Source organism: Tamandua tetradactyla, chromosome 13, assembly GCF_023851605.1.
Source record: "Tamandua tetradactyla isolate mTamTet1 chromosome 13, mTamTet1.pri, whole genome shotgun sequence".
Taxonomy (NCBI): Eukaryota; Metazoa; Chordata; class Mammalia; order Pilosa; family Myrmecophagidae; genus Tamandua; species Tamandua tetradactyla.
In genome coordinates, this window is record NC_135339.1 from 68,844,228 (window position 1) to 68,866,086 (window position 21,859).

Genomic DNA, 21,859 nt, shown 5'->3' on the forward strand with positions numbered 1-21,859 from the left:
ATTGTGGGCAACTGTTATTTCTTCTGCAGAAGAATTCAGTTCCTTTGTGAGCTGCGCTTTTTTGGCCTGTCATTTTGATGACCAGAATTAAAGCTTGCTCTGCCTCCTGCCAACAAAAGTAGATGGCAGTACTCTGTAAAGTCAGCTTTAAGATGGGCAAGCTGCATAGCAGAAAATGGGGTTGGGTTAAGAAACTTTAGGGTCTGGATAACATGTTTATTTTTAGTTTCTTCCTTTAAAAATAACACCCTAATACCAAAAGCAAGGTAAGGTGGCAACCTTAATTTTAATAGTCTTAAATATTAATAATAATCCTAATTATATAAGTATATGTATATAGACACATACACTTAGTGATTTAAAAAGATTAGTTCACATTTTTGTGTTTCATTTTACTATATTAAGAACTTGCCCTTTCTTTGAATCAAAGTAGAACAAAGCATCAACCTCCTAATTTTAAATGTGGGTTCTAATTTTAAAGTGGTGCATTTGATTTCCACCATTGATAATGCAAAGTCTGGAAACAAACAAGTGACCCATGGCTTTACGTGGTGGTGTTCAAAGTGAGGCAGCTCCCTGGCGTTTCCGGTTTTCACAACCAGCTAGAGACCAAAAGCTACACATTTGATGAAAAACCCTTATGAAAAGGAAAACATGATTGCAAAAAGATGATACAGGACTAAACGCTGAAACCACTAATAACCTAACAGCTGACTGAAGAATGGAGGGACCAACACATGTTTTGAAGCTGCCTTTTTTGTCCTTGGTCATGCAGAGTCACAGAGCATGGCACAGTAGTGATGGATCAATTCTATGGATGCTAGATCCTTAATCTTCAATCTTTTCAGAGTCAGGTACAACATTCGAGAACAGGATGCAAATTAAGGACCCTCTCCTAAGAGAAAGCATATAAAGGCCAGTTTTGTGTTCAATTTCAAGGAGGTTACCATGCCCTGAAATCCATCAATGGACTTTAAAAACCCAAGTGTCTTTCTCCTGCTTTGTTCTTTTAACTCTTATTTTATCCATCAAAATCCTTTGGTCATTGCAAGTCCTCGATAAACGTCTATAAAGTTTAATTTGTTCATTAACTAGCATCTGAGTTCCTAACACTGTGGATGGCCAATGGGGAAGAAGGCAAGTCCTCATCTTTGAAGTTAATCAACTTAAAAAAATGGCCAGATTATTTGGGGGTTATCCAGCTTCACATACCTCTCCCCACTCCCAACACCTGTATCAAAAGCCTTCAGAGCTCATCTTCACAACATCTTTTTATCCCAAAGGATCCTAATGTGAATATTGTACTGAAATGTCAGATCAGGATTTTCATAAATAACAAGATAGCAACTAAGTTTTCAAATAGTATCACCAGCAACCCCACCCCCACTCTATTTCTGCTGTATTTAACTGAATCAGAGTTACAGATCCATCAGCTTTTCCATTGTAACAGTCAATGTTAGAGGAGTGGGAGGCTCCTGGATCAATGGGCTGGGTATGGAGAATTCATCCCCCCTCCAATCTAACATAAACACATTGAGTCACAGCCAGTGCAAGGGAGGTAGCAGCAGAGTCAAGAATCTCCTGGGGCACCAGGCCACTTAGCTCTGTTAGAAAGTGCCAAATGAATCTCTAAAGATGTTGGGGCCTTTCTCCATGAAACACTGTGCTTTCCCTGGGCTCCTAAGAATTTGTCACAAGCTTGGCTCTTAGAAGCCCAATCTTGAAGCTTTGGAAGCAAGTGGCCTCTGACCTTTAATACCCCACCTAATTGTACAATGTAGTCTTCAGGGAAAAAAAGATACCAGCTAAGTCCTGTGGGCAATCAGTCTAAAAGTTCTAAAAATACAGCCCCAAATGACTCTGGATGTCTTATTTCTATAGAATACGCTTTACCAGGAACATTCCATTTGGGGCTGTAATTCTGAACTTGTACCACATTTGTAACAGCCCTGCTGGAAAATCTCTTTTCTAATCACTAGGCTGTGCTTTCAGTGACACTGTCACTTTCCAAGCACTCACAATCTAAAATCACTTTTTATCTCCTCTCTGCCACTAGCTCCCAAGCCTACAGAAAGTTTTTAACAACCTGGTTCTATAGCTCAGAGATTTTCTTTCCTATTTTGTACCTTTGGCAGAATTTTATAAAGTGATTTTGGTCTTTCCTCCCCATTGCTCCATGTCATTTTCCCCTTCTCAACCTGCTGTCTGTTTTCTAAAGCTCAGACTGAAACTACATTAAGCAACAAACAGGGTTAATGAGAGAGGAAGGATTGAAGATTCCTGGGTACCATACATTTAAAGCCCGTAAATTCCTATTTCCTCAATCTCAATGAGCCTTCTAATTTTGTTAACTTCAAAGTCAAACTGAGCCCATGAGCTTCAAAAGGGGGATATTACAACAAATCCTTTAGTATGACTGTGAATGGGAAGGAAAGGCTCTACTCAAGTCCAAATGTGAAAGTCAAAACAACACTGGTCAATGGAATGCCTGCTCCAAACACACACAACACCCACAACAACATGTGCTTTGAGCACCTACCATGTAACAGACATGATTCTTGGAGTTGGCCATAAGGTGCCAAAAAAAGATAGCCACAGCCCCTATGTTCATGGAGCTCTAACAAGAGAAGATGGATAAGAAAGTCAGCAAATGCATGTGCTAATTTCAGATAGTGATATGGGTCATGACGCAAAAAAAAAAAGAGTTGGGACAAGGACAACTACAAAGGACGGTCAAGGAAACCATCACAGACAATGAGGTAATCAAGCAAGAAGCTGAATGCCAAGAGAAATCTAGACTAGGGGGAGAATATTTCAAGAGAAATAATGGAAAATGCAATAGCCCTGAGGAATAGATGAGTCCTCCCTTCTTCCTGGCGTGGGTTATGTGTTAGGGAGGATGTGGAAAACATAAGAGACCAGGCGGGAAAAGCAGATAGGGGACAGATAACGTGAAGTTTTAAAGCTGTGTAAAGAATTTGAATTTTATTCTACCTGATCTAGAAAGCCATTAGAAGATTAAAGTAAGGGAGGGATTTGATCTGAGTTTTTAAAAACTCAAGTTGATTACATCTTTATAACATTTTAGAAAGGAAAAATCTAATCTATTGTTATGGAAAGCAAATCAGAGGATGTCTAGGGCTGATGCTATGGGTAGTGATTGCAAGGGAGCCCAAGAAAATTTTTTAGGCTGATGGAAATGTTCTATCTTGACCGTGGTAGATGTTATGTAGATATATATATATATATATATTTGTCAGAATTTATCAAACTGTACTCTTGAAATGGGTACCTTTTAGGTTTGTAAATTTATCTCAATAAAGTTGATAAAAAAAAAAAAAAAGCAAGGTCACACTGGCTGTTGTGTAGAGAATGGACTGTCAGAAGATAGGTGGAGTAGAGGCAGAATCACCAGTTAGGAGCCTATCACCAAAGGGCAGGAGAGAATCGATGGTGGCTTGGATTAGATTGGTCCCAGTGAAGATGGGAAAGGAAGATGATACTGTTTTGTAGGTACACCAATAACACTTCTCGACACAGGGTTGAGGGTGGAGCAAGGAACTCCTTGCTAAGTATTTTGTGGAAGAGTCATTTCTAATGGTCCATTTATTATGCCAGAGCGCCCATGATTAATTCACTCTTTTAGGAACTTAATGTCCAAAATGCATGTGAGATCCAAGGACCACACCAAGAACTGGCATACCCTGTGAATCTTTGGCTACATTCATGATGTTCCAACCTGGAGTAGCTAAACTAGGAAGGGAGCCCTGCTTTTTCAAATGCTACTCACTGTATTGTATCTTGTATAAAATAAGTATTCAATAAAAAAGCTAACTACATCTACTTACTCTATCACTGGCCTATGCATTTACTGTAACAATTAGTTCCCCCCACCCCATAAGCTGCCAGTAATTCGAATGGAAACTGAGTGGGAGGCTGAATTTTAGACTGCTTCCCTGATATACACTGACAACTGCTATATCCTCTGCAACTAATAAGGTCAAGCTATGGCTGCTGGCATTTTCTTGAGTAGTAGGATGACCTGCCTACAGTTGTGTGAGCTGCACCTGCAAAATGAATGCTCAGAATTCATAGAATGGAGGGAAGTAAGCTGAGTGTGGATAACATCAAAGTTGGAAATATACGAACAGCCTGAACACACACACACACATATACACATGTATAAATACATGTATCTATGTATATGATATATATATACAGGTATAAATACATATACATGTGTATATGATATATGCATATATGCATGCACATATTTATATGTATGCATACATTTATATACCAAATCCTTCTTATTAAAATAGGAGGTCTGCCTTCCAGGTTTATATACTAGTCTCTCCATTCTCTGAATTTAAGTACAACTTCTGAATTGTTTTAAAGAAATAGTTATTCAATCATACTTTGTCTCGCCGTCAATATATTTGTTCCATCCATCTCCATTCACCCCATATCTATCTGTGTGTATGTAATGGGGCAGGCACAAGAGCTACAAAGACAAATAGGATGCAGCTATAAATTTTTCATTTATTAATTGAATCTCCTCAAATAGACTGAAGTTCCCTAAAAGCAAGGACCTCCTTTGTTAGTTCTTTTGGATGCAATCGCATGGTCAAATGAATGAACAAATTTCTACTGATTTACTTTTTGCACAAAGGTCAGACAGCTAAAAGAAAGCCATACTTTAGAGAGGGGATCAGCAATTTTTTTCTGTAAAGCTCTAGTTAATACAGATAATAAATATATTAAGCTCTGTAGACTATACAGCCTCTGTCATGACTACTCAACTTTGCTGATGTACTGTGAAAGTAGTCATAGACAATACGCAAATGAATAAACATTGCTATGTTTCAATAGAATTTATTTAGAAAAACAGGAGGTGGGCCAGATTTACCCCACAGGCCATGGCTTGCTGACCCTAGCTTTATAAAATGACACATAAATTAATGAAGGTTATTATAAAGTATATCCATAAAGACTTAGCTCAGTGCCAATTTTAGTTTTTTTTGTCATGCACTCCTCTGAAAATGAGATTAAACATCTCCACCAGAAAATGTACCTATACTATTCTGAATTCAGTTTACCAGTTTTACAGCTGAATCTTTGTATCACTAGGTGTGCAACAGGTTATTCATAGGGAAAGTGAGGGTATTGGGATACATCTATATTGTATATGAAAGCTATCATATTTTCCCCCAAAATACCACTTGAGGTCCTCATCAGAACTGGAACTGAGCAAGAAACTAACTCATGTTATTTTATCTCCTTGTCCCGTCCCAAAAGGAAGTGTTGAGATTCTTTTCTATATGCTCTGCCTTCACATCCTTCCCAATCTCCTTTTGTGCATCAACCAAGCAAAAAGCCCCCAAACTACCTTCATCCTCTTGTTTAACATCCATTCCCACCCTCTGCTGCATGGGGCATTCTGCTCCAATATGAAACTCACCAGCACGCAGTGCACAGGCTCCCCTCTCAGATCCGTGTCTGGTGCCTGCAACAAATGCCAGTCTCTGCCTTTGTTATACGTGATGAAAGTCTTCACTTGGTTGTCAATCTTCTTGTTAGCCAAGAACATTCCCTTTATCCCTGCTACCTGGGAAAAATTGACATGGCTGAAAAATACATCAATTTGAGAAGAGACATATTTGTTTACCATTAAAAAAAACAAGCTGTGAAATTCAGCTGAGAACACTTATGGAGAAAAAGAAGGTGAGGACGTAAGCATAGGAGGAAATGCTTAGGTATAAGACTATTGGGGCTGTGCATAGGAAGCAATAAATTTGTGCCCCTTAGGATATGAAGGTCATAAAACAAGTTTGATAGAGACTTCTTATTTTCCCTAACGCAGGCTGGTAATAACCTGTAGTTGCCACCAGATAAACTCTGGTACTTTCTGTTTTGTTGCATAATAAATGCTAAATAAATGGGAGCTCCTTTTACAATGTTAAGAGAGTGCCCAGGTCTTACATACCTTATCTCATTTAATCCTTTTAACAGTCCTCTTGGATCACTTATTCTATTTCACTCATGAGGAAACTGAGGCTCATTCAGGTTAAGTGAATTGCCCAATGCCACTCAAGTTCACACAGATAGTAAGTGACAGACCTGGGATTTTAACCCAGAAATCTATTAAAGCACACAGCCTGTGCTTTAAATGACTATCTAAATTATTGAGCTATCTGCAAATGAAAGAGATCAGTCAAAACATCTCATCCAATTATTACTGCATATTTTTTTCTGTAAAAGACAACTCCATTAAGCCACCAAAATATACTGAACATAAGAGAACAGGTTTTAAACTGAAAGAAGCAGCAGTTTCCCTCCACTGTCAAGTAATCCCCACTCCCTCTCCAGAACCTCTTTGTCCCTACCATAAACAGTCCTTCTTAGTTATTTACTCTGAAAATAGGATCACTTCTGCTATTCTCTACATTAGGAAAGAGGTAACAATTAGTAAGTTGTTAAAATTGTGTTATAACAAGTTAGTAACAGGGAATTACATTTTTCAGCTGTTTTAGTTTATCAAACACTTTCATGAATATTTGAACCTGTTTGCAATTATTACAACCCAGGAAAATTGGGGGGCAGTAAGGAAAGGGAATGAAATATGTTGAACATCGCATGCCAGGAGCAAATATAATTCATTCCATCATGATAATCAAGAGAGTTATCATTAGGGTCATACTTGGGATGAGGACATGGAGACTTAGATGAAGTGGCTTTCTGGAGTGCCCATAATGAAAGAAACAAGCTGTCAAGCGTATTTGAACCTGTGTAACTTAACCCAGGCCTTTTATTTCATAATATGAAAATTCTTAAGGAGAAGAGTAAAATCACAGCTGCCATGTTTTTAGCGTTCATCATGTACCGTGCACTGTGCCCAGCAGCTTATAAACAAAACCTCCAATGTTTACTACAGACCTGCATAATAGGTGTTCTCCCTGGATGAGAAACTGAGATACAGACAAAATATAGTGCTCAAGGTCACAGAGAGAGGGGAGCCCACTCTGGAAATCTGTCTTAGTTCCAGTTTTCTTTCAACCAGCTCTCATATTTGCCAATTCGAAGAGGCTGGGTTTTGATCGACAAAATACGTACATTCTGCTTTTGCTGTTAGCACAGTTAGACCTCATTAGTTCGTACCTGCTGATTTGGCATCTGGGATCATTTAGAGTTGGGCCAACTTTGTACTTCTTTGGAACGGCAAGTTTGTTAACCAACTAAATGGTATAAATGAGTTGCTGGGAGGAATACCTGAACTACTTAGGAAAACAAGCCACATTTTGGGCAATTAGCAACAGCCAGATCAGTTTCTTGTACACTGCTGATCATCAAGAAATGTGGAGGGCGTAAATGTCAGGAACACTCCAGCTCCCAACCCTGGTGTGTTTGTTACAAATAATATTTAGTTATTCACTTAGCAGCTCCATAAGGGCTTCTCACCAGGGAACCTTTATTGGTTTTGCATATGTTTGAGAAGCTGTTACATTAATAAATACGATTCAACTGCCAGTCCTTTAAAAGTTAAATTTTATAAATCAAAATTCTCACTATGTAATACTGTCCTTCCCTCCAACAAGTCTGCAAAAATGAAGGTGTACCATATACAGAAAAGACAAATGACTCTATCTTAGTTATTCACCCTCTCATTTACAATACGTGCAGGAAGAATAAAAATGTTACCTATTCAGGTAGTTTCACTGCCTATTTTCCTTCCTGCCCTCTCTTTTGGCAAGGCTGTCAGTGAAGGATAATACATGTTTAGGAGCGGGTTCATTTGATTTCCAGAAGTGGTGACTTTATTGGCCCCCAACTGCCTGGCATTATCAAATGCCACTTGAGAAGGGAGCTGTGCTTTGTAATTCATCTCTGGCATCTTAGCCTTGAGGGATAAAAACTTGGCAAATTAGAGGGAATGGGTGACAACAGAGCTTATAGCTGGAGGAGATCTGCTTATTTTCCTCTTGCAGCGAAAGGTACTTTGTGAAAAGCCCCTTTGAGGTTTTTTTGTTCTTGTTTGTTTTCCCCCTTTCTCCTGGTCTGCAAAGATGGCCATCTCTGGCTCTTGGGCTTTTGTGCCACTCACTGCTCCTCTTGTTCTGAGCCTGAGAAATCCATCTTTCTGCGAGTCTCACTGCAACCTTTAGAAATGAGGCACTTTCCTCAAGGGCACTTCAGTTAAGGTCTCATCATAGATTTCTTGGAACCACTATGCTCTCACTATAGGGCTTTAAATATCAAGAGGGCAGCATTAGTTTCCAAAATGAGGAAGATGCATGTGCACAGGAATGCACACGTGTATATGTGAGCATGTGTGTGTGTACACGTAACGTATAAATTCCATGGAGGGTGAAGGGCCAACCTCTCTGTTTTCAGAGTACATGAATATTTTTGGAGCAGAATGGGGTAGGCTGGGGGGGGGGGTGGCATGGAGTGGGGAAAGGTGGTATTCCCTATGGAAGACATAACTTCACACTGACACAGTTACCTAGGGAAGACTTTCCTATGGGAATGATGTTTCCCACTGTTGGGAGTCTGTTTTCCCTGGGGGAAAAACTGTTTCCTTGTCTGCCTTTTTGATCTGCATAAAGAACTCTCAGAATACCGACTGTGTGGGAAAGCTATTTTTGTCTCTTTGCCTCTTATATGGGGGAATTTGATACAGGAAGTCTGAAAGGAAATTAACTGTTATTTCTTATTAATTAATATCATATAAGCCAATAGTCCATTTTGAGTAGATGAGGGTTATAGCTCAAAGCTCAAGCCTAATACACAGTGCATCAGCAGACACACTGCATTCCAGCATGCTAGTTGCAAAGAGCTACCTTCCTTTGTGCTTTTCTTTGTTTACATAGACCTTCCCCCAACCCTCTTGGACAAGCCCCTAACTTATTTGCCTATTCAAGCCCTCAAGGCCCAGTTCAATAAGTCTTTTCCAGAAACCAAAATCTCTTTTCATCTTGACTACCCCCCCACACACATACACCACCACCCCCACTTCTCCTCTGTGTTCCAATTTGTCTTTCCTATACACCTATAGATGTTCTCCACATTTTGGCCCTCAACAAGTGCACTGCTTCTTAAGGCAATCAGTCCTTGTAGAAATGTCTCTAGTACTCCTCATATCCCTTATCATAAGTTAGTTCGTCATGTCTTTCTCTGTGATTGCTCTCACAGTATGGTCTCCTACTGTATTATAACTCTTGGATAGTCATTTAATCTGCCATATTGCTTCTTTAATATTAACAATAGCAATGTTGCATTGCTTTTGTTTTTTATAAAATAGGCAGTAGATCTCTAGATTCTAGTTTCACTTACACAGAAAATTCTGGTTTAAAAAAACACTTATGGAGGGTGGGCCACGGTGGCTCAGCAGGCAAGAATGCCTGTCTGCCATGCCCGAGGACCCAGGTTCAATTCCCGGTGCCTGCCCATGTAAAAAAAACAAACAAACAAAACAAACAAAAACACTTAGGAATAAGATTTTAAAGGAAAATGTGATCATATGTATTAATTTTCAAAGAATTAGAATATACTGTAATGAATGCAAAACTATATGATGATACTGTGAGCACTGATTGTAAACTTTAGATTGATTATATGGTCTGTGAGCATATCTCAATAAAATTGCATTAAAAATAGGCAGTACTAGTTTTGTTTTAGAGGCTATAACAACAATAACAATAATGAAAATTTACTGAGCGCTTATGAAGTGTCAGGCACTGCATGCAGGGCTTTGCAAGGCATCAGTGCATTAATCTCTCCATGCACCCTAAGCGATAGAGTCAACGTTACCTTCATTTTACAGATGAGAAAACCAAGGTTCACATGTGGTCAAATACTTGCCTAACATCATTCTGCTAGAGAATGCAGGAGCTGGGCGCCTGCCAAGCCCAGTGGGTCCAGCTCCAGAGCCCACAGTCTTAACCCTTTGTCTATACTGTTTCTTTAGGCTTCTCACTCATCCTAGAGTATCTTGAGAGAAATATCACATGGGAATATACTTAGGAGAAACTGGCTATTATTCATTTATCAGTACATTTTCTCAAAATTCATTCAATAAATTTTATTGTGTATCTACTAGGTATCATGCACTCTCCTCAGCACAGAGGATATCTAAGCAACTACATATTCATCCAACAGATGTTTTGTGAGTGACTGAATATGTTAGGTGCTGGGAATTGGCATTTCTTTGGTGATTTAGGGGAAGAAACATAGATATCTTCTTGTTTTGTAATGCTTACTCTATTGTGTTTTGTGTCTTCTGCCCCAATCATCCATATGTTTCATCTGGCAGCTAAGTTGGAAGGACCCTAGCCCAGGAGTTTTGGCTTATTTTTGCCTTTGATGCTGGCTGAGAGATGATTTTCTCCCTCCTTTTGTCTCTCAGTCATAAATTACAAGTCCTAAGTGCCAAAATTTAAAGAGGATAAAAGACACGAAACAACAATTGTGGCATGTAAAAGAACATTTTGGGGTATTGGTGATAGAGTAGTTTCTCTTCTAAAAAAGGGATACTTAACACAGACTATTGGTGCTCTGTAATTAGGGAACCCGTTTGCCAAAAGAAGGCTGAGTGTTCTTTCCTTGTTGAGTCCCTTGATCAGGCAGTACCCTCTTTACAGGGAGATGGTAGCCATAAATAATTTGATGGTAACCTTCATATCCTGCAATAATGGTGTCCTGCATGGGACAGCATTTTTCTTGTCTGCCTCCAACTCTGGATTGCAAGAGGCAAACTTTCCCCCAAGAAACATAGTGTAAGCTATGTTATTACATCTGTTTAGCTTTCTCTTTTGAAGAAAGGGCACTCATAAAGTACCCAAGTCGCCATGTGTGTGAAAGGAGCATGCACTGGGCACTGGTTATGCTTTTTGTGATGTCCACTCATGTATCCACACACTCTGTGCATTCCAATTTTGTCAGCCAGGTGGCTTCACTCCCAAAATCCGATTTGGTTGGGGTAAACTGTCATTGTTCATTAAGCCAAAGTGCTCTTCAGCATCATTAATTAATTTTCCCTTCCCAGAGGAGGGATGCTATTGTCCAAAGCTGTCAGAACCCCTGTCATCATCCACACCACACAAATTCCCTAGGAAGCACACACCTCAGACATATTCATCATGTCTCCTTTGCTCTGTTTCTGTTACTCATCAGAACACCCATTTCTGAGCTTCTCTTACCTAAACCCACACACCAGATAAAATTGGGACCCACACAAGACAATGCCTGATTTCAGGTACAACTGTGGTCTCAGGACTTATGATGGTGAGCAGGTATAGAGCCTAGCACAATCTACTGCTAATTATGTTTGCATTGCATTTTCTCCAGAACATTTTCTTCTTCTAGACTGGTTTCTACTAGTGCTAGGTAAAGCATAATATAAATTTTTCTGCCCTTCAGTCTTGGTGCTATTACTTGACCAAAATAAAAAACAAACCTAGAAAGTGATGTTTCTGGGAAGACGAGATAGTTTGTAGCTGGGAATTTGCATATTTCAGGATTCAGGTTTTAATTCTGCCACTTTCTAGCTTTGCAATCTTGGAAAAATAACTGTACTTTCTCTGCCTTCATTTACTTATATTTGAAATGGGAGTGGTTTCTTCCCTATTTCATAAAGTTAATATGAGGATTGAATGAGATGATTATGCAAAAGTCTTTCAGTACAGTACCTGACACAAAATGGTACCCCAAAATATCAGCTATTATTATTATGATCTTTCATCAACAAAAATCAGTTGCTAGCATTTTTGTTCTATAGCCAACTTTACGGGCTCTTACCTCTTGACTCTTTTGAGTCCATGCTCAATGAACAACTCACACTGAAAGGAAATTCTGGTATTTCAATGATTAAATCACATGAGATGGTCCCCTAGTACTGTGTTCCCCCAGTATTTCCCTATTCCATCATATATACACACAGTTCAAGGGCAGGGGGCACAGCATTCATAGCAAGGTTTCAAAATGTGATTTCCATGAGAACTGTACTTCCTTCTGCATTTCCCACAAAGATCCATCAATAATACACATCCTTGATACAGAGACCCACCCATACACATATACGTTAGGCAGGTTGCCTTTGCTAAAATAACTTAAAGAGCACACAAGTTCAGGAACAGCAGGTAACTGGCAGGCAGAGACTTCCAACCAAAGAACGCCATCCTCCTTAGTCACCCCAAATCGGAGCAGGCGTGCACTCTGTATATTCCATCTGTGTCACCCTCACCTCATATGTTGCTCATCTCTGCTCCCTATTAATTCATTTATGGATTTTCTTACTTTTCACATTCATCTCTAAGCACTCATCATTCATTGCAATTCCACTGGGAAATTCATGCTGGATGGCTTTCAACTTCCTTCTAGCCAGAACAATCAGATTTAAGGGAATGCTTGTGCCAGGTTCCATGTCAGCCAATATTCTTTCTATCTAGGTAATCAGCAGATACAGCACAGTCGGTCTGATCACATCAATTTCAATTCAGGTTGCTGTGAACTGTCAGGTTAATAAAACAGACTCCTCTTTCCCAGCCTCGGGATGCAGAACACCTTTACATAATGCAGTCACACCACTGCTCAAAGTGATGATAATAAGAGCCAGCAGTTTCCCTACCGATTGTCAACCAAGAGAAGCATAAAGGGAAAGAAACATAAGGATTAACAGCAACAACAGCAACAACAAAAGGTTTGCCGTGTTCCAGAGGTTATCCTTGTTTCTTCTCATTCTGTGTCTGCTACTATTGTTTGAATTAAGAAAACCAGGCACAAAAAAAGTTGCAAATAATAGGATATTGTAAAGTCAGTCCTTTCTAAGTCTGCCATCTTTTCCATTATGAAGGGATCAATTAAAATGCCAAAAAACAAAATTTCTCAGAGAAACTACTTCACATTGTCTTGAAAAGAGGGAAGGGATACTCAGGAAGGGAAAAGCAACGTAACCTGAAGATCAAGACGTGGGTTTGGGAGACTATGGACAGAAGCCAAGCCAGGAAACCGAACTGGGTGATTAAGCTGGAAGTTACTCTTTACTTCACACCACCCAGAATCTCAGAGCAAGACATTTCCCTTGTAAATGCTGCATCAAGGCAAGAAAACACATGGCATTTCAACAAAACATACTTAAAGTTTAAATATTTATAAGACATTTACAAATGTGGAAAGAAATGTGGCAATGCACACTTGTTTATAAGACAAGTAGCTGGTGTTAAAGAACGTCATATGACCATATTGAAACTTGGAAAGAAACAGAAATTCAAAATAGTGGGAGTACACTGGACATGTAAACAATGTGGACAGATTTTAAGATTATAAGAAGAGAAAACTGTACTGGTGCTTAAGCACATTGGAATATAATATTAACTTATACATTAGTCTATAATTTGGTAAGCACTGCTGTATTTCAGGTACCATGAGCAGTAATTTACAAGGATTAATTCACTTAATCCTCAAAGAAATCCTATCAAGTGGGTACCATGTTTATCCCCGTTTCTTCTTTTTAATAAGGAAACAGGCTCAGAATTTAATGGCTTTGTTTCAGATACACATGCAAGAATAGAATTAGGATTTAAACCCAAGCAGCCTGACTCCAAAATCTATACTTTAAATCGCAATTTTATCCAACATAATTTGAAACAAAATCACCAGCATATGTAAATGTTTTCCAGGATACACGTTCAGTTTGAGATAGAGAATATATGATACTATATTTATCAGAAACATGGGCAGGAGGGGAAGTGGATAAAACTTGTGAATGTGCAGAGAAGTTTGCATTGCAGTTTTCTAAATATATAACGCAAACTAGTGCTATGCTAGCCTGCCATGATTTCCAATACAAATACTTGGGCTCTAAAGCTGGTATACGGTTTATTATTATCATGCCATTATATAGGCAGAGATGTTTAGCTACTGGAAGAAAATCTCCCCACATCTTCAAGGAGAAGGAAAGCATTAAAAGGAATTATAGGGATAGGTTAAAATTTCTTAAGTGAAATTGCTTTCTTTCTTTGACATATATAATTCCTTTGCTTCTCATTTATACAAACAACCTCTTGACTTACTTATCTTCAACCAAAACATAGCTTTGACTGTAAATATTTAAATCAGTTTTGATATTTTTAAATGGAATATAGGTATGTGACTGCATGTCCTCAAATCTGGAATAAGGTTTTCATGATTCGTTATAATCCATTATAAATCTTTTATAGCACAGGATAAAACTGACAAATAGCTAAAATCCATCCCATCCCCAAATAAGTTTTCTTTCAACATAATTGTGCCTTAAACAGCAATTGTGTATGTGACAAAATTTGACTGATTCAACCTATGTGACTTTATTTTGAATCTTAATCATTTTGGGAAACAAAGGGCCATACTACCCTTAGGGAAGCCTTGTAAACTCTGACTTATTTCTGATTTAGAAGAGAAAGACCTATCAGTTTTATCCTACTGGCCCTCTTCCAATTGGTCTTCCAATTGGAGTGTCTTCTGATGTGAGCCAAGGACACCCCGCTCAACCCTTCTTCAGAATGGGATAAGGGGGTGCTGTCCACTAACCCCATTGATCAACACTCATGAGCCCTTCAAGACTATTTTCACATTTCTCCCTCAGCTGACTCTGGTTCAAACCCTTCGCTGTTGTTTAGACATTATCTTCCTGGCTTAATTTTTACATATTCCATTAATTTCATGAGAACGCTTATTTAGACACATTTGATTGCCTCCCAGACAATCTCCAAATTCTCTAGGGCTTCACAGTCAATGAACTTGTCAAAAAAAAAAAATTCCTTTCCAGAGATACATTGTAGATTACAAATTAACCAATAAATGTTCTTTAAATTTCCCTGTCTCCCAAGTGGAATGGTTCCCATTGGAACCACTACTAAAATAATCAGCGGGACAGGCAATGCTGGGTGTTCCTAGGCCAGGGCGGCATGGCGGTGGCTTGGGACCATGTATGCCTTGTGACATACCTCATAGAGGTCGATCATGACGTTGCCCTCGGGGCCTCTGCTGCTCTGGACGTTTTCTAAGGCCAGGGTGAAGTAGACACCACGTGTGTCTGAAATATAGAGGTTGTACGTGTCGTTTTGGTTCCATTCCTGGACAGCTGCAAACACTTGGTTCTCATCTGTGCTGATGACATGCATGTCCTGGTAAAGACATAGGAAAGGGAAGAGGAAAGAACAGCTTTATAAGATACCAAGTAGGCAGCCGGAGAATGTGGAATTCAATAGGGAATAACAGAATAGGCACTGTAAGAAGATAAAGATCATCCTTTTACATTTACGTAGGATAACAATTAATTGGTTCAGTGTTAATCATGGATTTCTTTTGTCACTACTAGGTTAGGAAATAGGGCAGGGGGATTCTTGGCGGCTCAGTTATGATTCAACTGCCTCATTACATAATCTGAATGAAAATGTTCTTTCTCTAACGTGTATGACCTTGGGAACTCAAACACACCATGTTTCTACATCCATGCACAAACATGGTACTGACTCAGAAGTTTTACTGAGGTAAATATGAGGAAAAAGCTGAAAGGAGAGAGAGGAAAAATAGACAAGCCTTGCATCTCTCAGTGTGATTCATGGGCCAGTAGCAAGGGAATCCCCTGCAAGCCTGTTAGGTATTCAGAACCTTAGGCCCCACCTATTGAATAAAAATTTGCATTTTAATAAGATCCCTAGGTGATGAGTGTACAGATTCAAGTTTGAGAGGCACTGCTCTAAGCTCTGCATCCCCTGGCCCCTGAAGAAAACATCCACTGAGAACCCCAAAGTACCAATCTCCATGCTAATGAGGGTACAAGACTTAGTTGCTTATCTAAACCTTTACTCTGAGAGGTTCAGCAAGAGAGCTTAAGTGAAAGAGGGGAGAAATAGCCTGCATAATTGATGATGTTTTCAGACCCCGTGGCAGTCCAGGAGACAGAAACAAGGCAAGGTAATGTGGAAACAGCAAACAGGGAAGGGAATTCCAAATTCCAATTTCCTCCTCTACTTGGTACTCCAGCGAACATGGGAACTGTGAGGAAGAGGCTGACACAGACTCCATTAGGAGGTAGTAGATGTGGTATAACTTTCAAAAGCAAAAATCAAAACAAAAACAGAATTATATTTAAGCCCAAAGGTAGAAAAACGTGGCAAGATTGTGGCAAGATTCTTGGCCTTTGTGTAGCTTAGTTCAGTTACACTGAACAGACTCTTTTTTTTTTAATGATAGTGATTTTAAATATTTTAATGACATGGTTCACATATTTAAATGCCATCTTTCTTTTTTTTTCTCTTCTTCTAACTCACCTAAATTCTCTTGCTGTATCAGAAAATTTTTATCTTTCTCCCAAAGTGGCACTTTATATTAAACATTTCCACTGAGTCATGAAACTTTAGACCAAAAAAGGATCTTACAGATCTTCTACTAGAGTGACTCTCCAATTCTGTTCTGTAGGACATCAGCATTGGTAAATTTTAATGGCTAAAAATAAGAGTTCTTTGGTAAAATGTTTTGATTAGCACTGAATTAGTTTTCGTACTCATAGGTCCTATTAGAGCCTTCGACATGCCACTGAGCTCTGTTACTTTCTAGGAGAGGGATACAGAATGGAGTTTTCTTTTCTTTCTTTCTTCATTCATCCATCCATCCATCCATCCATTCATTCATTTATTGAAGTCGATGCTTATTTTCCATCAATATAATTTCCATTTTCTGTTTAAGAGCCTGTGGAAGAACAGCTTAAGACCACTTGGCAGCTGTTCCTACCCATTCAATGGCCTGAGCAGTGGGAACTCTAGACCAGCCTCCAGTGGCAAGCTGAGCTGTCTCAGTGGGGAACTGCTGAATAGCACAGAGGGGACCTGCTACCTTCAGACCAGCCTGTGATCTTGGGTTGAGAAGCAGTACATCCAGGAAATGGAGTAGTCCCTTCACTCTGAAATTCCTTTTGGTTTCAGCCATTTAAAGCAGCTGTAACATTTCTTTTCAATCTCTTCAGGAGCTCGCAGAAGTAGAGATCAGGCCTGGCCTCCTATGGATATTCAGAGGGACATGGTGTGATGCACGTGCAGTACTTTGAGGGCCAGCATCTACCACATCAGACCCACTGAATGAGCTCCCTTGCACGAGATGGCAATGTTCACTTGGTGCAGAGGGGAATTTTTGTGACACACAACAGTGGCTAGCAGGTGAACATGAGCTTCCTTTGTGAGAGGTGAATGGTCAACTGTGGGAATCGTAACCCCCAGACGACAAAGCTCCCAGAGGACTGCCTGGATCTGGTTAGTGAAGGTTCCAGGAGTAAAGTGCTGGCGGTAGGAGGAACTCCAGCAGCAGTAGCAAATGTCAGCACCACCCACTGGCCAGTATTCTGGAAGATGTGACACTGATATCAGTCAGGTTTTTGATGGCAATAATTGCACAAGCCACCAACAAAAACTCCTCCCCGTCCGCTTCAGATTAATGATGGAGATGCCATCACTTTTCCTTCTGTAGATGTACTGTTCCATTTGGAAGTCAAGGCTGGTGCCACCTAAGTGGGTTCCTGCTGCAAGGAATTTGAGGACATCATACTCCTTCATCTGTAGGACATCCAGAGAGGCTCCGGACATTGTGTAAAAATGTCCCTTTAGGATACAATCAGAACCCACAATAATGCCATAGGGACACTGCTCATTGTTTATTGCCCTTTCTGGGCAGCATGGGAAAAAGCACTTATTTTTTTTAAACTTGTTGATCAAGAACCAAATTTTCAAGAAGCATCTCTAGAGACATTTTATTCTAACTCATCTGAGATGATATTGTTGTGAATTTAAGTTCCTCTTTTAAAAGATGAAAAAAAAAAAAATAGAGGAAAAGAGAAATTGAAAAACCAGTCCAAGGTTTCAGAGCAAGTTAGTGATGGATCTGGGCCTGGAATCCTGTCTCCTGCTGTGAATCACCACCCACACCCCAGCTCACATCGATCTTCTACCGCAGAGACAACTAGATCCATACTACTAATAATATTACCTTGCCTTTATAGAGTATCTGTCCTCCAAAACGCTCAAAGCACTTTCATATGTATTGCCTCATTTATCTCACTTGAGTCGCTCAGAATGAAGCTCCAAGTAAGTTAAGGGAAGGAAGACTGTCACTGTGTCTCTTTGTCTGGCGGGTGACCTGCTCTTTACGACACTGGCAACATTAAAATCCACCACTCCTGTCCCCTTACCTGGTCATTCTTCGGTTTTATTAATTTTTTTCATTTCCCTTTTTTTGATGGCATTCAAGATAATCATGGTCTTTCAAAACCTGATACAATGGCAGTGGATGATTAAAGAAAATTTGAGCATGAAAGTGCTAGTTTGTCTCAACGCCTTTAGTTGACGTGAAGCTTTGTTCATTTCCAGTTGCAGCAGCACTGACTTTGATAGAAGGCCATGAAGTACATGTACCTTTGCTGCAACTCACTCTACCCAAGCTGGGGCTTCACTTTGAAGATGTAAAAGGGTTGAAATGAAGCATCTCATTGCCTTAAATATTCAAAATCTTCTTGGGACAAATAATAAATTCATTTGTTGTACTGGCTCCTATTTTTCTCAGAATAAGTTAAATAAATCACTGTATTCTCTCCTCAGGCCTTAGAAGAGGTTGAGTAATGGAACATGGTCACCTGGGAGAGTAATGCAGCTGATTGAGGTTCAAAGCAAACCTTTTCCTTCCAGATTGGCTACCTTGTCATTGGGGGCAACCATCAGCCTTGATCTGAGTAACGGCTTTGAACAAGCAGTTGCCCAGTATCTGTTACCTAATAATCTGGTGATAGATACACAACAGTTTTCTTTCATTTTAAACTACCATTTCTGGGGCTCCTTTAAGTCAATGGGGCTTTTTCTCTCGTTATCCCCAAGAGTATCCAATTTTGAGGAAGGTGAGCAAGAGTATTATGTTTTAATTACAGAAATTATTAATTTACTTTGAAGGGAAGAAAAGTACACCTTGAGAGTCAGGATATTTGAGTTCTAGTTCTGATTCTGCTGCAAATAACACATGGTTTTGGACAAGACTTACTATGCTCAAAATGCATAGTCCCAAGAGTAAGCATGAAATGGATGACTAATCAGCTGCGTCCGGAGTTGCTCTCAGTTCCCTTAAGAGCATCTCACTGTCCTGGGTATAATTCTTGCTTTCAAAAGTGCAAACCTTCCAAGCCAACTACTCTGTTTTTTTGGTCAACGCTCAATAGAAAATCAGCTGGATAGATGTATAGAAGTAATATGCTCATCTCTCTCATGGATCTCCCTAAGAGACTGTCAAAGTTAATTTTTTTTTTTTTAATTAGAGAAGTTGTGAGGTTACAAATAATTCATTGATAAAATGCAGGATTTCTGCACACTACCCCACCACCAACACTTTGCATTTGTATGAAACATTTGTTACTATTAATGATAGCACTTTTTAAAATAATTGTACTATTTTTAACAACAGTTATTTGTTTTACAACTGATGAAAGATAATTAAAGTAGTTCTAGCTATCGTCTATTATTTACATTAGGTGTATTTTCCCCATATATCACTCTATCACTACCACCTGGTATTAGTCTCATACATTTGTGAGAACCCATGAAAGAACGTCCTTATACTTGTACTATTGACTACAGTCTATTGTCTATCACAGGGTTTGCCGTCTTGTACAGGCCTGTGTTTTATCTCTTAGTTTATATTCTAGTAACATGCACATCCTAAAGTTTGCTCTTTTAACCACATTCACCCATGTAGTTCATTGTTGTTGATTATACTCACAATAATGTGCTATCATCACTATCAACTATGTCCCTACCTTTACCACCAGTCTAACCAGAAATACTGTACAAGTACCACCTCCCCATTCTCTAACCCCAATCTACCTCGTGGTAACTTATGTTCTAGATTCTAACTCTATGAGCTTGGTTATTATAATTAGTTCAAAACAGTGAGATCATACAATATTTGTCAAAGGTAATTTTGATGACACTTTGCTTTCCATTTGCATGCTGACTTAATCTACTCCTCATCTAAGCCACAACTCCAATGTAATATTTTTTTGTTGATAATTTCTTGTCTTAGCAGAAAAAAACCTTAAGCCAAACCACAAACAAGAAGCATGTAGAAACAGGCATACAATTCTGGGCAATTACCACTGTCATTAAACCCTTAGCAGCTGAAAATAATAATAACTGCTGACATAGATATAGTACTCTGGAGTGGATAATGCACTTTAATGTGTGTTATTACAGCTAATGGGCTGAGGTTTATTGCCTGACTTTCACTATGCTAGGATTAGGGATAAAGTGGTGGCCACTCGACTCTGCCTAGAGAAGCCAGAGCAATCTGCTACCGTTGGTTCTGCTGGGAGAGGAGACCAGCCATGCCCTGGTGCTCTGTATAGCACGTGATGACCTAGGCAGCTAGCAGATGTTAGTCCAAGGTAGCAAAGACATGCACGAAAAGCGCAAGAGAAAGAGACATGCAAAATCAATTTAAAAAACATAACAAAACAAGGCTTCATGCTATTTGTTCATCCCAAAGACCTCAAAGCGAGCTATTACCCTGCTTTAATCTACATGGTTCCCTTCTTACAGTCACACATACTTTCTCACCCTAAGAGCAAGGTACAATAAATCAATAACTTCTGGCCACTTAAAATACATCACAATGGAGCAAGATGGCAAACTCACAGCTCTGAACTCAAGTCAGCTTGACCTCCACTAGGTGGCACTACATATTAACACAGTTCTTTAGTGTTGCTGGTAAGAACCAGGGGAAGTCAGCAGATGAGGGTCTCTGACCTTCATCCGCCACTCTTTTCAAAGGAGTATGTCTTTGGGGCAATCTAAGAAAATTAGCTGTGCCTCAAAACTCTAAGGACAACTATTCTCATGTGTTCCTTTGAGAGAGAAAGCAAAGGTTGGACGCCATCTTATGATATCATCTTCCATTAAAACAATACGATCAGATGGAAATACATCGTACCTGTTGCACTGATATATTATGTATCAATAAATAAAAACCAAGACATACTGCATGAAAATTGAAACCTGAAAAGTCTTCACTACTGAAAAGGAAAAGCAAATCAATAATCAGTTTATTCTGATGTCCCCACAGTAAGAATTTCAGAGAAAGAAAAAGGAGGGAGGGAGAGAGGTAGGAAGAGAGGAGAAGAGGAGAATGGAAGAGCGAGAAAGGAAAGGAAATGACATAAAATGAGGCTGGCAAAAGTGAACTTGAGAGAGAGAGATGAGGGATGAAAGTAAAACAAATGACTGTGAGAGACTGACAGAGTCCCAGAAAAGGAGAAGGGGGCAGGAATATGAGCATAAGAGGAAATACCGAAATGAAGAAACTGAGTCAGGCCGTACCTTGGGCAAAGCATACTTGGGTAGCTTCATTTGGGCAAAAGCATTCCTTTGGTAAGACACGTAGTAATGTGGTCGTCCCCCTGATGTCAGCTGGATTACAAACAAAAAGGCTGTAAGAGGAGCTACTGTAACACAAAGGAACAGACACCTGAAGGGAAGAAGTTAGCTGCGAACACAATGTGAACATCTAAGGAGGACAAGTGTAAGGAATTGGCATTCAGTTCAAAACCAAGTTAATACAGTATGTCTGTGTTCCTCAGAGGCCCAAACAGAACCCACTTTACAAAGACGCATTTCAATCTGCACTATAGCTCAGGAGCCAGGAAACATTTTTAATTATTTTTTAAATGGTTATAAAAATGACACAAATCATCATGGTATTTTGGTCCATGCACAACCTAGCTACCCAGTCCCAAGTCCCTGGCCATGCCACATCCAAAGGAAGTGGTCCAGTTCAAACGGTGGCAGAACTGGGG

The 21,859-nt window shown here is 39.5% G+C and overlaps 1 protein-coding gene across 4 annotated transcripts in view; it reads right to left on the reverse strand.

The window, feature by feature from the left end:
• Positions 1-21,859, reverse strand: part of SORCS1 (sortilin related VPS10 domain containing receptor 1) — a 536,703-nt gene that overhangs the window by 109,496 nt on the left and 405,348 nt on the right. For all 4 annotated transcript variants that reach the window (XM_077125968.1, XM_077125969.1, XM_077125970.1 and 1 more), the window contains exons 8-10: positions 21,384-21,473; positions 14,982-15,161; positions 5,462-5,608 (exon numbers count right to left, since the gene is read on the reverse strand). In XM_077125968.1, coding sequence (XP_076982083.1) covers positions 5,462-5,608; positions 14,982-15,161; positions 21,384-21,473 — 417 coding nt within the window. The remainder of the gene's footprint in view (positions 1-5,461; positions 5,609-14,981; positions 15,162-21,383; positions 21,474-21,859) is intronic.